Below are 16186 nucleotides of genomic sequence, written 5' to 3'. Positions count from 1 at the left end.
GGAGGAGGAGGGGGGAGGAGGAGGAGGAGAAGGAGGAGGAGGAGGAGGAAGAGGAAAAAGCTAACAGGGACAAGCAGTTAAATTGGATTTCTTCCCAAAGACCCCATTAAAATCTCCATAGCCAGTTGTTTGTTTTCTGTTGTGCTGTTGTTTGCTTGGACATATTGCTTACTCTGATGCTCCGTTAGTGACAAGGAATCTGGAATGCACGTTGTCTAGGCAACGCCAGGCTCTGGCCCACAGGGCCTAGCACACTGTGGTAAGAGGTCCAACATTCATTCTCTCTAGCTGAGTGCCAGGGTGTCCTAAGCAGGGGAGTGACAGGGAGGGAGGCAAACAACTCCAGGCTGCCCCCACAGAACCACAGCAGCGTACAGCTGAGGGTACCTGAATTCATTTTCTGCCGTAAGACATTTATTCTCTCCCAGGCCTAGAGTCTGAAGCCACCCTCCCTCTGGAGGCCCTGGGAAGAGCCACTCCTGCCAGCCTCTTAGCTCCTGGTGACTCCTGGGCATCCCTGGCCCTCCTTGGCCTAAGGACATCAGTCCAGTCTCTGCCTCTGCGATCACATGACTTCCTGGGTCTCATTTCCTCTGTCAGGCTCTTGCCCTCCAGAGATAAAGATAGCATCTGGTCTGTGGTGGTCGATGCCTTTAATCTCAGCGGGCAAGTGGATCTCTGAGTTTGAGGTTAGCCTGGTCTACAGAGTGAGTTTCAGGATAGCCAGGGTCACACAGAGAGACCCTGTCAACAACAAAAACAACAAAGACAGCAGCCATTGAATCAAGCTTCTCTAATCCAGGGTGACCTTGACTCTACTTACCTGAAGAGACTCTGTTTCTAGGAAGGTCACCTTCGTGGGTGCTGGAGAATGGGATTGGGCACACCTTTAGGGAGGCTGAGCTGAAAGCCACCACAGCATGCCCATGTCCTTCCCACTCATCCCCTTCAGAGCCAGCCAGGCCTTCAGCCTGAGTTTTTGACGAGGCAGGTTTATTTTCAAATTCACAACCCATTCCTCACTAGTCTCTTAGTCATAAGAGGGCAGACTGTGCCTCAAATGCAGTTTGTTGGAATTTCTTCTGTTGCTGGGCACCAAACCCTGCACCTTGCATGTGCTCTCACGCTGAGCTGGGTCCCAAGCTGGGCTTTCGCTTGCTTTGTGTTTATTTATTTATTATTCCTTGTATTTTGAGGCAAAGGCTCAACAAGTTACCTGGGTAACTCTATGTAGCTTTGGCTGGCCTTGAACTCGTGAGTCTCCAGTCTTAGCCTTCCAAGTTCCTGGGATTAGAAGCACGTGCCACCTGATGCCCACACACTTGTTGAGCACTGACCAGGTGAGGGAGAACCTTGGTCCAAAGGTACATAGGTGACTCCCTTGTTTCTGCGTGTCAGGGGCTGAAGTTGAAGCAGGAACAGTCATCTAAGGCTGCATGGTTGCACATGCCTGAAACCCTAAGCACTTGAGAGGTAGAAGCAGGAGAATTGGGAGTTCAAGACCAGTCTTGGCTACATAGCAAGTTCTAGGCCAACCTGAGCTACTCGATTGAGACCCTGTGTTAAAATCAAACTGTGCAGTAGTGGTGCACGCCTTCCATCCCAGCCCGTGGGAGGCAGAGGCAGGATCTCTGTGAATTTGAGGCCAGTCTGGTCTACAGAAGCTAGCCAGGGCTACACAGAGAAACCCTGTCTCAAAAGCAAACCAAAATGAAACCAACAAGTTGCGGTGAGGGGAGGTGGGGGGAGAGGCTGATTTCCTTTTTTTTTCAAAAATTTAAGCTCTTTTTTTTTTTTTAAGATTTATTTTCTTTTTATTTATGTGTATGTGCATGTGGGTGCCCACAGAGACCAGATCCCTTAGAGCTGGCGTTTGCAGGTGGTTGTGAACCCTGCAGTGTGGATGCTGGGAACTGAACCCTGGTCCTCTGAGGGAGCAGTAAGCACTGTTAGTGTGGAGTGAACCGTCTCTCCAGACAGAGCTGGCCTTTATTAAACTATTTTGTTTGAAATGGGAGTATAGCCTGGCAAAAGCAGGTGGTTCCAGCAGACCCCCCCACCCACCCATGTTCCTTTACTTACCCCCTCAGCCCACCCCAACCCTAGGGCTCCAAAATGTTCTCACAGGGAATTGCTTGTCACAGGGAACCATGTTCTGCCTCTCTGCAGGCATACAGTGGCCAGGGCCCCAGTTCCCAGCTTCCACTGGGCTCAGGCCAAGCGCTGGCAGTTGGCTTGCTCAGCAGGAAGAACACCGTTTGCTCTGTTGTGTCTGCAGCCTGATTAATGATCCATGATGCCCGGGGCATCACCACAGCCGAGGTAGCCTTGGGAGCCTTTGACCTCCCTGATGCTGCCTCCTGAGAGGTGCTTTTGGGACAGCTCCAGGCAGTGCTGAGACAGCCCAGCTCACTAGCTTTCCCTGGCCTGCTATAAGGGTTGGCCCCAGATGCTCCTCTGAGGGAGACTGTGGAAAGAAACCCAGCCTGCTGTGGTATCTGCACCAGCCACACAGGGAGATGTGAAATTATCCCCTGAGGAACTCCTCGCTTCTCTCCTCCATCTGGTGACCGCAGAGAGCAGGCACTACTGTTTTCTGTTCTGCTCTTGCCTCTATGCCTGGGTTCCATTGCGTGTGTCCCGCCTCCGCCATCAGACTAGCAACTCCCCAAGACTGGCGACTACCCTCTCCATTAGACATCTAAGACCTAGTTGTTATAGCTGTTGTATTTTCTCTCTTTTCTTTTCTTTTTTTTTTTTTTTGGTTTTTCGGTTTTTCGAGACAGGGTTTCTCTGTGTAGCCCTGGCTGTCCTGGCACTCACTTTGTAGACCAGGCTGGCCTCGAACTCAGAAATCCGCTTTTCTCTCTTTTCTTAGTCAGGTCAGAGATTATGTCCTCTGTGATCTAGGCATGGCCCTTGAAGTGAAGGCTTTATCTGGGGCTTCTCCATCATGTCCCCAATACTGATCTTGCCCTTCATCCTGCTCTGAAGCATTCAGAGTTACAGGATAACTCTGGCTTGTCTGGACAGGACAGGGCTGAGTATACGTGGAGCAACGGCCAGACTTGGTGAGAAATGGCTTGGGAGAGCCACCAAGGGTGTGGCAGGGACTTTCAGGCCTAAAGCAGTCAGTCAGGTGCGCTGGGCCAGGAGGATATTGGGAAGTCTGAGTAGGAAGAAGCAGAGGATGGTGCCCAGCTTGCCTGGCTCCTCACGCCACCTCTAGGCTCTGTCTCTGTCCCCGCAGGAGGACAACCATAACTACTACGTGTCCCGTGTCTATGGCCCTGGTGAGAAACGAAGCCAGGATCTGTGGGTGGACCTGGCTGTGGCCAACCGGAGTCATGTGAAGATCCACAGGATCCTCTCCAGTTCTCACCGACAGGCTTCGGTGAGTGCCTAGGCCTAACAGAGCAGCCCGGGGCTGATAGGCTCAGGGCTAGGCCAGCAATGGCGGCCTGGGAGTATACAGGGCTATGACCTGAGATTTGTTTTTTGTTTTTTGTTTTTTTATTTTTTTTATTTATTTATTTTTTATTACGTATTTTCCTCAATTACATTTCCAATGCTATCCCAAAAGTCCCCCATACCCCACCCCCCCACTTCCCTACCCACCCATTCCCATTCTTTTGGCCCTGGCATTCCCCTATATTGGGGCATATAAAGTTTACAAGTCCAATGGGCCTCTCTTTCCCGTGATGGCCGACTAGGCCATCTTTCGATACATATGCAGCTAGAGACAAGAGCTCCGGGGTACTGGTTAGTTCATCATGTTGTTCCAACTATAGGGTTGCAGATCCCGATTTGTAATTGGAGTGGGTTTAGTCAGAGGAAGCTCAGTGGGGTACCCAGATGTCATCCTAGGAGCCCTCCCCTGGATATGCCGTTGCCCACATTGTTCAGATAAGTCTGGTGTAGGGAGGGTGACCTGTGTCTGGCAGGCAGTACCACCCATGGAGACTCTCTCCTGTCCCTGCAGAGAGTGGTCTTGTCCTTTGATTTCCCTTTCTATGGGCATCCTCTGCGGCAGGTCACCATAGCAACCGGAGGTAAGGACAAACCAATGAGGTGGGGGGAGGACTTGGAGGTCTCAGCCTGACTCAGGGAGGGGACTCACTGAAAACAGGTGGTGGATAGGTGGGTGAGGGAGGTAGGAACTCAGGGACTGTTTCGATTGTCCCACCCAAATCAGATGATCTGTGTGCGTGCCTGCCTGTGGGAGTCTGAGCATACGTTCATTCCTCTGGGTCCAAACAGCTGGCACGTGGACCTCTGGGGTCTCTTTTTCTGAGACCAAGGGATCAAGGACAAAGGTCCCCTGATCTGAGGAGCCTTTCTGACTTCCTGTTACTTTCATCCCATTTCCTGAAACAGGAGAGGTTGGGAGTCACTTCCTCTCCCTTCTCCTACCCCTTGTGCTTGTAATCTGTGCTTATCCAGAGATATTGGGGCAAGCATTCTCTAAATCTGGGCCATTTTTCTATCTCACCAAGTACCGAGCCCACTGGGTAGGGAGGGGTTGAAGCCATCAGACTCTTTTCTAGCCCCAGCCAGTGGGGGATGGGGGAGACCCTAGAGGAAACTTTTTGACCCATCTCTCTCCTTAGGCTTCATCTTCATGGGGGACATGCTCCACCGGATGCTCACAGCTACGCAGTATGTGGCACCCCTGATGGCCAACTTCAACCCCGGCTACTCTGACAACTCCACGGTCGCTTACTGTGACAATGGTGAGGTCAGATCTTAGAGTATATAGTTCACCAGCACCCGGCTGTGTGTTCCTGGTCTAACCACTTCCCGGGAGCCCTCGGCCCACAGTCACACAGGCAGGCAGCCACCTTTCGTTCTACCCTGTGCTGTCTTCTCATCTGAAAGAAGGGAACTGAGGTGGTGCTATCTAGCCTGTTGAGCCAGATGAGGGTGCCAAACCTTTCGGGGAGGGGGTGTCTTCTGCTTTTTACAATCATGAGCCCCCGCTCATGTAGGAGACAGGCATTTCCATGTTTTCCTTTTGTCTCCAGGAATCAGAAGAGGCAAGAGAGAGGTGTGCACATCATAAGAGATGAACAATTTGGGGAGCTAGAGCAGAAACAGGATCTTTTGGGGGCCTCTATGACTTGAAAGCCAGGCTGGTGTCTGTGGGTTGCTTAGTTCCCGCTTCTCAAACTCACAAATGGCTCCCATCTCCGACCACCACGATATCTGCTGGGTCCCCTGCACTGTCTCCCTGTTCAGCCAAGTCTCTGTTCTTCTCCCCAGGGACCGTGTTTGTGGTTCAGTGGGATCATGTTTACCTCCAGGACCGGGAGGACAGGGGCAGCTTCACCTTCCAGGCGGCCCTACACCGAGATGGCCGCATTGTCTTCAGCTACAAAGAGGTGAGTATGTTTTAGAGCCTGTCATTCATGCAGCAAAGCTTTGTAGAGGAGCTGCAGTGTGTGTGTGTGTGTGCGGGGGGGGGGGGGGGGGGGGGGGGGGACCAGGCTCGGTGCCAAGACTGCTCTGGGCTTATCTGGACTTGGGGCTTACGCAGCTACAAATTTCACAGAGAGATGATTACAAAGGCAAACACTGAATTGCTGCTATGACTGGTGCCCCCACATAAAGGCTTCTGGTGCAAAGAGCCTGCCATGGGGGTCTTCACGTCGTCAGAGGCCAAGGGAAGCTTCCAGGAGAAAAGGAGGGACTATATTAAAGGGTCAGAGCGTTAGGAAGGCTGAGAACCAGTGCACTAGAAGGTAGCTTCTCTGGAATGGAGAGTCAGAGGATGGAGCAAGGCAACAACCAGATGGTCTTTTGCAAAGACCACTCTGGCTTCAGAGCAGACAGACTGTTTGTTGGGGACTTAAGGGAATGCCGGGAGATGGTGTAGGGAAAGTGACACAGCTTTGACTTGGGAGACAGAGGACTGGACAGAGATGAGAGCCACCAGGTTGACTCCTGGTATTTGGGGATGAATGAGAAGAGATGGAGAGTAAAGGAAAGAAAGGGGGAAGCCAAGGGCGACGTCTGGCCTGTGAAGAGCTAGAGGATCCATGCAGGAGGAAGCGCGGCAGTTCTGGAGTGTGGTTGCAGGTGTTCGGGTTCTCGAGTTCTGAGCAGACAGCTGGGTGTGGAACGGAGTGGGGACTTTGTGACCGCAGAGGGTTCCGGGTGGATGGCAGGTGCCTCTTCTTCCTGCTGCAGATCCCCATGGCTGTCGTGGATATCAGCTCTGCCCAGCACCCTGTCAAGGCAGGCCTGTCGGATGCTTTCATGATTCTCAATTCATCCCCAGAGGTGCCAGGTGAGTCCCTAGGGGGCCTGTGTCTGACCCGGGTCCATCTGCACCTGCATTGCCTTGTTATAGCAGAGGGGTCGTTTCTTGCCTAGCTGTGTCTAGAGAGAGGCACTGGCCTGGTTGCTGCGAAGGGGGTCGGGAGCCCCTGTACTCAGCACCTGCTCCATTTGCAAATTCTCCAAAGACTGTCCCACCAAGATGCACGCCATTACCCCAGCAGTCAGTAAGCCTTCCAGAATTCAAACAAAATGGCCTCCAACCCAGGGGAGTAACAGGTGACCAGGGTGTGTCTGGGACGAGCACTCCCTACCCCCAGCCATGCTGTGAACTTTCTCCTTTGGCAAACCATGTTCCCTTCAGTCTCAGTTCCGTCCTCTGTAATATGGGGGAGGGGTAGTGAAAGGGACTCTTCCTGTAGTGCTGACCTTTGAGGGATCTCAGCTTCTCTCCTACAGCTTTGTCTGACATCTGGCCCATCAGGACAGCGGACCTGTGTTAGAACATCTCCTATACTCACCCTTACACCCCAAGGCTTTATCAACCAGCACACCAAGGACTTCAGGAAATGGTGTGAGGACAGATGACACCCCAGTGCTGGCATGCCACATGTCATGGTGACAACGTTTCCAAGACATTCTTCTGTCACACGTCCCTGTTGACCACCATGACCGTTCCTGTGATTCTTAGGTGAAGGTGTTGAGTGTCAAAGCAGGGCCCTGCACTGTAGCAATATTTTTACTCTCCTGATGTAATTGTGGTCTCCGAGGCTTACAGCCTCTGTCTGCTAACCTAGGTCTAGTCCTGGAAGCTTCGAGCCTCTGTTCAATTTTATCTGGGTCTAGAATGTTTTCAGCCTCTGGGACTTGCTGCTGAATATGTTCACCCTTGCTAGTACTTTTTAAAAAGCTTTATTTATTATGCATAGCGTTCTGCTTGCAGGCCAGAAGAGAGTAACTAAGTTCCTTACAGATGGTTGTGAGCCACCATGTGGTTGCTGGGAACTGAACCCAGGACCTCTGGAAGAGCAGCCAATGCTCTTAACCACTGAGCCATCAGACTACCCCCCTTTCTGGTTCTTTCTGAACTCTGCTTGGCTGGTTCAACTTAGCTGTTCTGGCTCAAACTCCTCTTCAAGCTGACTGGTTTACTCTGGCTTTACTCTTGGCCCCTGACTGAGTTGCTGTTTGGCCTCATATTAACTTTGGCCATATGTTCTAATTTCCTGGCTCCTCCTCATTTTCTGACTTGCTCTGTCTTCACCTGTGTCTAGCTTATTCTCTCTCTGCAACCTGTTTCTATATAACTCTCCCTGTAAAACTGCTTTCTCTCTCTCTCTCTCTCTCTCTCTCTCTCTCTCTCTCTCTCTCTCTCTTTCCTTACTGCCCCTCAAGTAGCTTCCCTTTCCTCTCTCTTCTTGTAAGAGTTGGGCATAGCTGTCTGTCAAATCTTTCCCTGATTCGTCACTTTGTCTGCCACTTTCAAACATGGGTGCTTTCTTCTACAAACTTTACCTTCATTGTTTGGGATTAAAAGTGAGGGGTGTCTGTATTCCAGAGGGATTAAAGGCACGTGCTAAGGACTGAGCAACTAGAAAAAGGTTTTTTTTACTAAATAACAGCATCCCAGGGCTCACGTTACATTGTTCTGCCTCTGAGCTGTTACATTACTAGTCTTTAACTTCATTCATAAAGTTAGATAGTTTTTCCCATCTTTTTTATTAATTATTTACATCCCAGTCCCACCCTCACAAATACCTCCCTGTATTTCTGTTTAATTTTTTTTTTCTGCTGTTTCTCAAGCCAGTGTTTCTTTGTAAAACAGCACTGTATGTCCTAGAACTTACTCTGTAGACCCACCAGCCTCTGTCGTCCCAGTGCTGGGATTAAAGGTGTGAGTACAGAGAGCCAAACCCAGAAGAGCAGCCAGTGTTCTTAACTGTTGAGCCAACTCTCAGCCCATCAAAGTTAATTTTTAAGCTAGCATACAAAGCAATGGTTTTCTTATGAATTTGCCCTATTTATTTATTTATTTATTTATTTATTTATTGTATACTGTAGCTGTCTTCAGACACACCAGAAGAGGGCATCAGATCCCATTACAAATGGTTGTAAGCCACCACGTGGTTGTTGGGAATTGAACTCATGACCTCTAGAAGAGCAGTCAGTGCTCTTAACCTCTGAGCCATCTCTCCAGCCCCCTTCTCTCTCTCTCTCTCTCTCTCTCTCTCTCTCTCTCTCTCTCTTTCTTTTTTAAGATATCAACTCTCACTGTGCTTCCTGTGTTGGCCTTGAGTTGGACTCCAGCGATCTTTCCTTCTTCAGCCTCCCAAGTAACTGGTACTACGGGCGAATTATAACTCTATTCCTCTTTGTAATTGAGAGTATGTAGGATAAAACTCAAAAGATACAGTTCAAATTAGGTTTCTGCACTGCCCTGCCCTCTGTCCCCCAGTTTGCCTTCTCAGAGTTGCCCGGGGCAAATGGAATGATCTCTGTGCCCACACCATTACCTGTATATCAGCTATTTTTCTCTTCCTGTGACAAAATTAATAGCAGTGGCAACCAAAGGAATGAGGGTTGGTGCTGGCTCATGGTCTGAGGGACACAGTCCACGTGGTGAGGCGGTGGAGCCAATGGGAGTGTGAGGTGCTCGTCACATTGTGTCTGTTGTCAGGAAGCAGAGAGAGGCGGACACTGGTGCTCAGCTGGGTCCCTTGTCTTTCCTTTTACTCCATCCTGGTCTCTAGTCCATGGAGAACACCGCCCACATCCCAGCCTGTTCTCCCTCCCCCAGCTCAACCTCTCCAGAAACGCCCTTTGGAGATGTGTCTCCCAGGCAACCCTAAATCTAATTTAGTTTATGGTGGAGACTAACTTCAGTATCCATGCCCTCAGTATCCATGGGGGATTGGACATAGGACTCTTGAAGATCCCAGCATCCATGGCTGCTCAAAAGTATCCACTTCCACAAAGCCCCTGTCCCTTTATCATGTCATGATGTCCTAGGTTCTTCGTGTCTTCCATGGTGGACCATCTCCTGTCTTGGATGAATGTGTAAGGAGCAGTCTTTGAACTTGTGCACAAGGCAACAATTCTTCCTAAAGCTGAAGTTTGTGGTTCACCTTCCTCCATGCTGTGTGGCTCTGTGCAGGTCCTGCTGTTATTTAAGTCCCAGTTCTGATCTTAGATACTAGGTTTAGGGCCGGAGGTCAATGCATGCAACTCACTGTGGTGTGTCTGTTGTTAGAACAGTGGAGAGGGGCGTGGTGTGTGTGTGTGGCTCAGTGGTTAGAGTCTTTGTGTGCCACCCGCAAGGCCCCAGGCTCCATCCATTGCCAGGGTAACAGGGAGAGGCACATCAGAGCATTTTTCTGAGGCAGTATCCCCGACCTTCACTGAGTTTTAAAGTGTGCCATGTAACTCGTGCAAGGCCCTGGGCTCACTCCCTGGCACCACAAAAATAAAATAAAATAAAATAAGTCCCAGCCTCTGCTTTCAGGAGTGATGACTCTTCAGTGGCTAAAATGTCAGACTCCCTTGAGTCTGTTCCACTCCACTCAGCAAGCAGAGAATTTGCTTGGATTCCCTTGAGCTGTGAGTAGCAATAAACCCCAAATGCCCGGGGCTGAACCTGGTCAGGCGGTGCTCTGCAGTGCTGTTTCCATGGATACCCCATTGTCCAAGCCCAGAACGGGAGGTCCGCTTCTGTCCTGTGCATGCATTCAGCTCTTTCCTGTCTGAGATGATACAGAGGGGAATTCAGTTTTCCTGATAGAAGATTCCCCAGCGATCTGTGTGTAGCAGATCGCTATACAGCAGACATGTTTGCAATCTCAACACTCTGGTGGTAGAGGCGGGAGGATCAAGGAGTTCAAGGCCAGGCTGGGATATGCTGTCTTGAGAACCATGCAAACTAAAACCAAACAACAAAGACAAGAAAAAAAAAAATTCAAACCAAACAAGTAGTCCAGGGAGATGACTCAGCAGATAAAATGCACGCGGTGCTAGTGGGCCTAGGAACCTGAGCTCAGATGCCCAGCATCCACGGAAAACCCAGGCATGGTGCCACATGCCAGGAACTGTAGCACAGAGGAGGCAGGTACATGATGACTGGTTAGTGTTGCCCCAGCAGCAAACTCCAGGTACAGTGAGAGACTATGTCTCAAAACATGAGGTGGGGAGCAAGAGGGAAATGCTGGCATTGACCTCTGTCCTCTACCATGTACATGCAAACATATGCACCTCACACACACACACATATGCACTCATAGACACACACACACAGACACACACACAGACACACGTATGCACTCACAGAAGTATACAGACATACACACAGACACAGACTCACACACAGACACACACACATATGCACTCACATACACACACAGACTCACACACAGACACACACATATACAGACACACACACAGACACACACACACATACAGACACATACAGACACACACACAGACACATATGCACTCACAGAAGCACACAGACACACACACAGACACAGACACACACATACAGACACACACAGACACACACACAGAGACACACACAGAGACACACACAGATACACACACACACACACACACACACGAATACAGTAAAGCAAAGCATCAGCAACAACCAAAGATGCTCGAGCCATTAAGTCCTTGTTTTCTTTTTTTTTTTTTTTTTTTTTTTTTTTGAGACAGGGTTTCTCTGTGTAGCCCTGGCTGTCCTGGAACTCACTTTGTAGACCAGGCTGGCCTCGAACTCAGAAATCCGCCTGCCTCTGCCTCCCAAGTGCTGGGATTAAAGGCGTGCGCCACCACGCCCGGCAAGTCCTTGTTTTCACCATGCCAAGCTGGATGGATGGGAGAGGTCTCAGGATGACCTCCTTCCTGGGACGGGAAGACGATGCTGAACACGGCTGGGTTTCTTACTTTTACTCCCCTGCGTAATTGTTGCTCACACTGTGCCCGGAGTCTGCAGAGAAAAGCTGTGCATGTCAGCAGCATCTGCTTGCAGAAGCGCTCAGATCGTCTGTGTGGTCTAAGTGCTCTTCATTCGGCTGGACAGACCGACAAGGCTCCCTTCACTTGTCTTAAGAGACTTTATTTTGCCAGGGTGGCTATGGTGGCACACATCTTTAATCCCAGTATTCAAGAGGCAGAGGCAGTTGGGTCTCTGAGTTTGAGGCCAGCCTGGGTGTACAAAGCATGTTTCAGGATAGCCAGGGCTACACAGAGAATTCCTGCCTCAGAAAAAGAAAAGATGAAAGAACCTAGTGGGGAAACCCCCACTCAATTCCCGATTCGGTGTGCACCCAAGAATCACGAACAGAACAGAACAGAACGCCTTGATGTAAAAACATGAGGTAGTTTTAATGGCGGAGCTCCGGGTCGAAACGTATCTCACGCAGGAGACAGTGGATTCGACTACGAGGCTTGGAAGGTAGGGTTGTTTTTTTTTTTATAGAAAAGGGGCTGGGGCTGGGGCTGGGGGAGGAATTGGCGAGGTTTCACATGATTGGTTCATTTAAACATTAGCAGCCTGTTAACATTTAACTTAGGTCAGAAGAGGCGGGAGATAAGGAGGTGCTGGACCAGTCCAGCATGTCATTCTCTTTATCTTTATGGCCAAGCAGCCTCAGGAATGTCTTAACGATGGGCCTGCCCGGGCATGTCCTGGCCCGTTCTGCTATGTTCTCAGCCCCAGGTTTCCATTAAAGTGCTTCCATTAAAGGTGTCTACTAGTTGAATTTCTGAGTTCGAGGCCAGCCTGGTCTACAAAGTGAGTTCCAGGACAGCCAGGGCTATACAGAGAAACCCTGTCTTGAAAAAACAACAACAACAGCAAAAGGTCTGTACTAGCGCCTCCTGGCTAAGAAAATTATTCCTTTTTTTTTCTGTTAATTTATTATAAGAAAAAATTACTATAAAGAAAAGTATACTTTTAGAAGCATAGAGTCTTTCCCCCACCTCCACCGACCCAAGGCCCTGCCTCCACTCCTTTCCCCTTCATCCTGTCTTCCTAGCACTTGGCCCCTGGAATCTTGCTTTGTCATTCTCTGACTTTTCTTTGCTTTAGTGAACATATCTCATATTTCCTGGCTAGCCCAGGTTGAACTTGAACATCTGATCCCCCTGCTCTGCTCAGGGTTTTCTGCTGGCTTCTAATCGCAATTATTTACCAAATAACCGAATCAACAAAGGAACCAATGGATGGATGGATGGGTGGACGGACAGGAGGACCGACTGACAGATAGAGACCCATCATTGCACATTTCCAAACAATGGTTACAACATGCTGGGTGACCTTTGTGGCTAGACTTTCAATATCTACTAATGGTGGTCCTGTCCTGCTCCTCCCTCCCCTCTTTCCTTTCATCTCTCCCCCTCCCCCCTTCTTCCCCCTCCTCTTCATGTTTCTTCTGAGACAGGATTGCATCCTGACCCTCCCTCTCACCTCTCCACCCACCTCTCCCTTCCTTTCCCCGCTCCCCTCCCCCTCCCTTCCCCCTCTTCCCCAGTCCTAGGATTGCAGGTGAGCCCTAACACTCCTGACCAACCAAAGAAATGCTGAACCACTAGGGGCAGATGTGAGAGCAGAACTGACAATGTGAGCCTCTCTTCTGAGCCACCTTCCGGCCTGGATGGGGCAGCAGACTTTCCATAGACCTCAGTGCTTCTCCGTCTTGGAAAGTTGAAGCAGAGATAAAGCAAAACGTCTCAAGGTGCCAGAAGTGTGGCTTGGGGGCTGCTCCCATCTGGGTTCCAGAAAGCTGGCCACACAGATGGATGTCATTGCCACTGGATGAGCCTCACATGTTGCCACAATAACCCAAATCCAGAGTGGAGTTTAAGGATTCTGCTTATAAAAGTTAAAACATACTGAAGTCATATGTACCCTCCAATGAGTACAAGGTGGTGGTTGAAGCCTTTCCGGTTCAAGGCAGATTTCTGAATGCCACCCCACACACTGCCCACACAACCATTCACCTGCTCTCCCACAGGCATGGCTGCGCATTAGTTGTGAGGCCTCATCGTTCAAAAGGGTGGACTTAGGAGAGATGTCTCCTGGGAAGAGTGGACAGAGACAGAGCTGCCGAAGCCTCTCTAGAATTTTCCATCTTCTACTTAAATGTTCCCAGGACCTCAGGCCATCCTCTCCTTATTGCAGGATCCCACTGGGGTCACCTTGCAGCACAGGTGGGCCTCAGACTCCCTCTGGACACATGAATGACAGGAACGTGCCCTTCTTCACCCTGGTGCGCTTACGACCTCATTCTCACGTGGCTAGGGTTCTTTTATTAAAAAAAAAAATCTATACGGGAAAAGTTGAGCATGATGGCACAGGCATATAAGTAATCTCACCAGTATAGAGGGTCGTGAGTTCAAGGACAAGCTGGTAGAAAGTGAGACCCTGTCTCAAACAACCATGAGTCTGTGTGAGTTTTGGAATGTAGGCCAGAGGTAGAGTGCTTGCTTAGTATGCATGCTTCCTAGGCTCAACCGCTGCATTAAAGACAAAAACAAACAAGCAAAAAAACCTATATGTGCATATGCCTCTGTGTTTGTGTGTGTGTGTGTGCAATTGGATACACTATGGGTTGGTAGAGAGCAGGAGGTTCATTTTCATATACAAGACCCCATTCCCATAGCTTGGGTTTTTCTTTGTTTTTGTCTTTGTTGTTGTTGGTTGTTGTTATTGTTGTTTTTTCCAGACAGGGTTTCTCTGTGTAGTCCTAGGTATCCTGGAACTCTGTAGACCAGACTGGCCTTCAATTCAGAGATTCGCCTGCCTCTGCCTCCCAAGTGCTGGGATTAAAGGCATGCGCCACCACTGTCCGACCTGCCTGTCATTTCTGAAGCTTGTTTCCACTGTATCTTCTTGCCCAGACCAAACCCATTTAATAGGTGAGCCGGTTAGTTCTTGTCTTCACACAAACGTGGACATGTTTGGGAAGAGGGACGCTTAACTGAGAGAGTGCCTCTGTAAGCCTGGTAGGCAGCTCTGGTACGGGTTTGGTTTTGGTTTTGGTTTTGGTTTTGGTTTTGGTTTTGGTTTTGGTTTTGGTTTTGGTTTTTCTGACTAATGATTGACAGTAGGAGGGCCCAGGACACAGTGGGTGGTGCCACCCCTTGGTAGGGTTCTTGTTTTTGTAAGGAAGCAGGCTTTCCTCCCAGAAATTGTAAGATGAAATAAACCCGGTCCTCCCCAAGTTGCTTTAGGTTATGGTGTTCATCACAATAGTAGAAACCCTTGGGCTGGAGAGGTGGCTCAGTGGGTAAGAGCACTGACTGCTCTTCCAAAGGTCCTGAGGTCAAATCCCAGCAACCACATGGTGGCTCAGAACCACCCATAATGAGATCTGACACCCTCTTCCGGTGTGTCTGAAGACAGCTACAGCGTACTTATGTATAATAATAAATTAATCTTAAAAAAGAAAAGAAAACCTCAGGCAGTAGGAAAGCAGACGCACCGTTGTCCAAGTTTCAGATGCTGGCATAATTGTTTGCTTTTAGGACAGTTACGTAGATGATCCCTTCTGTCTCTCGCTCCTCCCAACTCAGAGCGATCTTGATCTTCCTGGCTTAGCTCCCTGAATGCTGGGATTTCAGCCATGTGCAGGACGCCTCACTGAAACCCGAGTCTTACGTAAAATACCCAGGATCCCCTTGTTCTCGATTCTTCTTTTATAATGCAGTGCACAGGGACATCTGTCCTCAAACTCCAGAGCAAATGAGATGGTCCGGATCTGGGGAGTTCTGACTTGAGCTGGATAGAGCTGGCCCGGGGGTGGCCAGCTCATTGTTGAGTGTTCAGGGCTTAGCAGGTGCCCACACCTACGTACCGGCTCTCTCGGTGGTGCTTGGTGGTGCTGGCTGGGCTCTGCTGCAATTTCCCCCTCAACTGCAGGTGTCTTCTATTTAAGGCCGTAGAAAGCCTTGTTTGATAATGTGTTATTAAAAACAAAAAAACAAAAAAAAAAAAACCTAAAATCCATATTGGTCTATGGGTTAACCTAGCAGTACCTCGGTTTCCCCACTTGTAAAATGAGTGGAAGGACAATGTCTTGGCTCACTTGCAGCTCAGCCTGAGGCATCTGAGTGTCACTTCTGACAGAGGTTACGCTGGACAGTACTCCCCTGGAGCCCTGGGCTACTCCTCCCACCCACTCTTTCAGACTGTTTGCCTGAGGTTCTGCCTGGGCTGGAAGGGAGGGAAGAAGAAGCAGGAGCCTGGATCTCATTATAAACCATCTGGTTCCTAAGCAGGAGTCCCCAAGGAAGGAGGGAAGCAGCCTCAGGCCTGGGGTGGTCATCTTCCCTGGCGGGGCAGGAAAGGAAGGCCAGGTCCTCTAACAGCTCCAGAGAGCCAGTAGGATGTGTGAGCTTGGTTCCCGGAACTGTCCTTAGAAAGCAGTTGCCTGAACCCCAAGACCCCTTTACCACCCAAGCAGTGACAGCCTAGTGTTTCCCTTGCTTTCTGGTGGTGGCCTATAGGGTGCCAGGCAGTGGCGGGGATAGCAGAAGCTAGGCAAGCAAGGGCAGGAAGGATGCTCAGTTGCCAACCCAGTGATCAGGGCCTCTGTGGAGGGTGGGGTGGGGCAGGGGACTCTTGTCACAGAAACTTCCAAAGCAGGAGGGGACTGCAGAAACTGGTTGAAACTCTCCAACAGGAACTGTGCCATTAGGGGGAAGAAGAGGGGAGGGCAGGACGGAGGGAACAAGCAAACATTCTTCTTCTCCATATTTGAGTTTATAAACATGAGGTGTTTGGAGATGCTGAAAGTGCCTGAGAATCTCACTCAAAACAAAACAAAGGCAGAAGTAAAGCATTCGGGACTGAGCAGAAAGAGACAAGTTTGTCTCTTTAAAGCTCAAAACGAACTAGGGCATGGTGGTGGTG

General features: G+C 49.8%; 1 protein-coding gene across 1 annotated transcript in view; it reads left to right on the top strand.

The window, feature by feature from the left end:
- Positions 1–16186, top strand: part of Plxdc1 (plexin domain containing 1) — a 63888-nt gene that overhangs the window by 26614 nt on the left and 21088 nt on the right. Inside the window, exons 3-7 of the mRNA XM_029483007.1 lie at positions 3251–3394; positions 3983–4052; positions 4611–4733; positions 5263–5381; positions 6190–6289. Of these exons, the coding sequence (XP_029338867.1) occupies positions 3251–3394; positions 3983–4052; positions 4611–4733; positions 5263–5381; positions 6190–6289 (556 nt within the window). The remainder of the gene's footprint in view (positions 1–3250; positions 3395–3982; positions 4053–4610; positions 4734–5262; positions 5382–6189; positions 6290–16186) is intronic.

Source organism: Mus caroli, chromosome 11 (assembly GCF_900094665.2).
Source record: "Mus caroli chromosome 11, CAROLI_EIJ_v1.1, whole genome shotgun sequence".
Taxonomy (NCBI): Eukaryota; Metazoa; Chordata; class Mammalia; order Rodentia; family Muridae; genus Mus; species Mus caroli.
The sequence above is the reverse complement of the archived record's forward strand: the minus strand, read 5'-3'. Positions and strand labels throughout refer to the sequence as shown.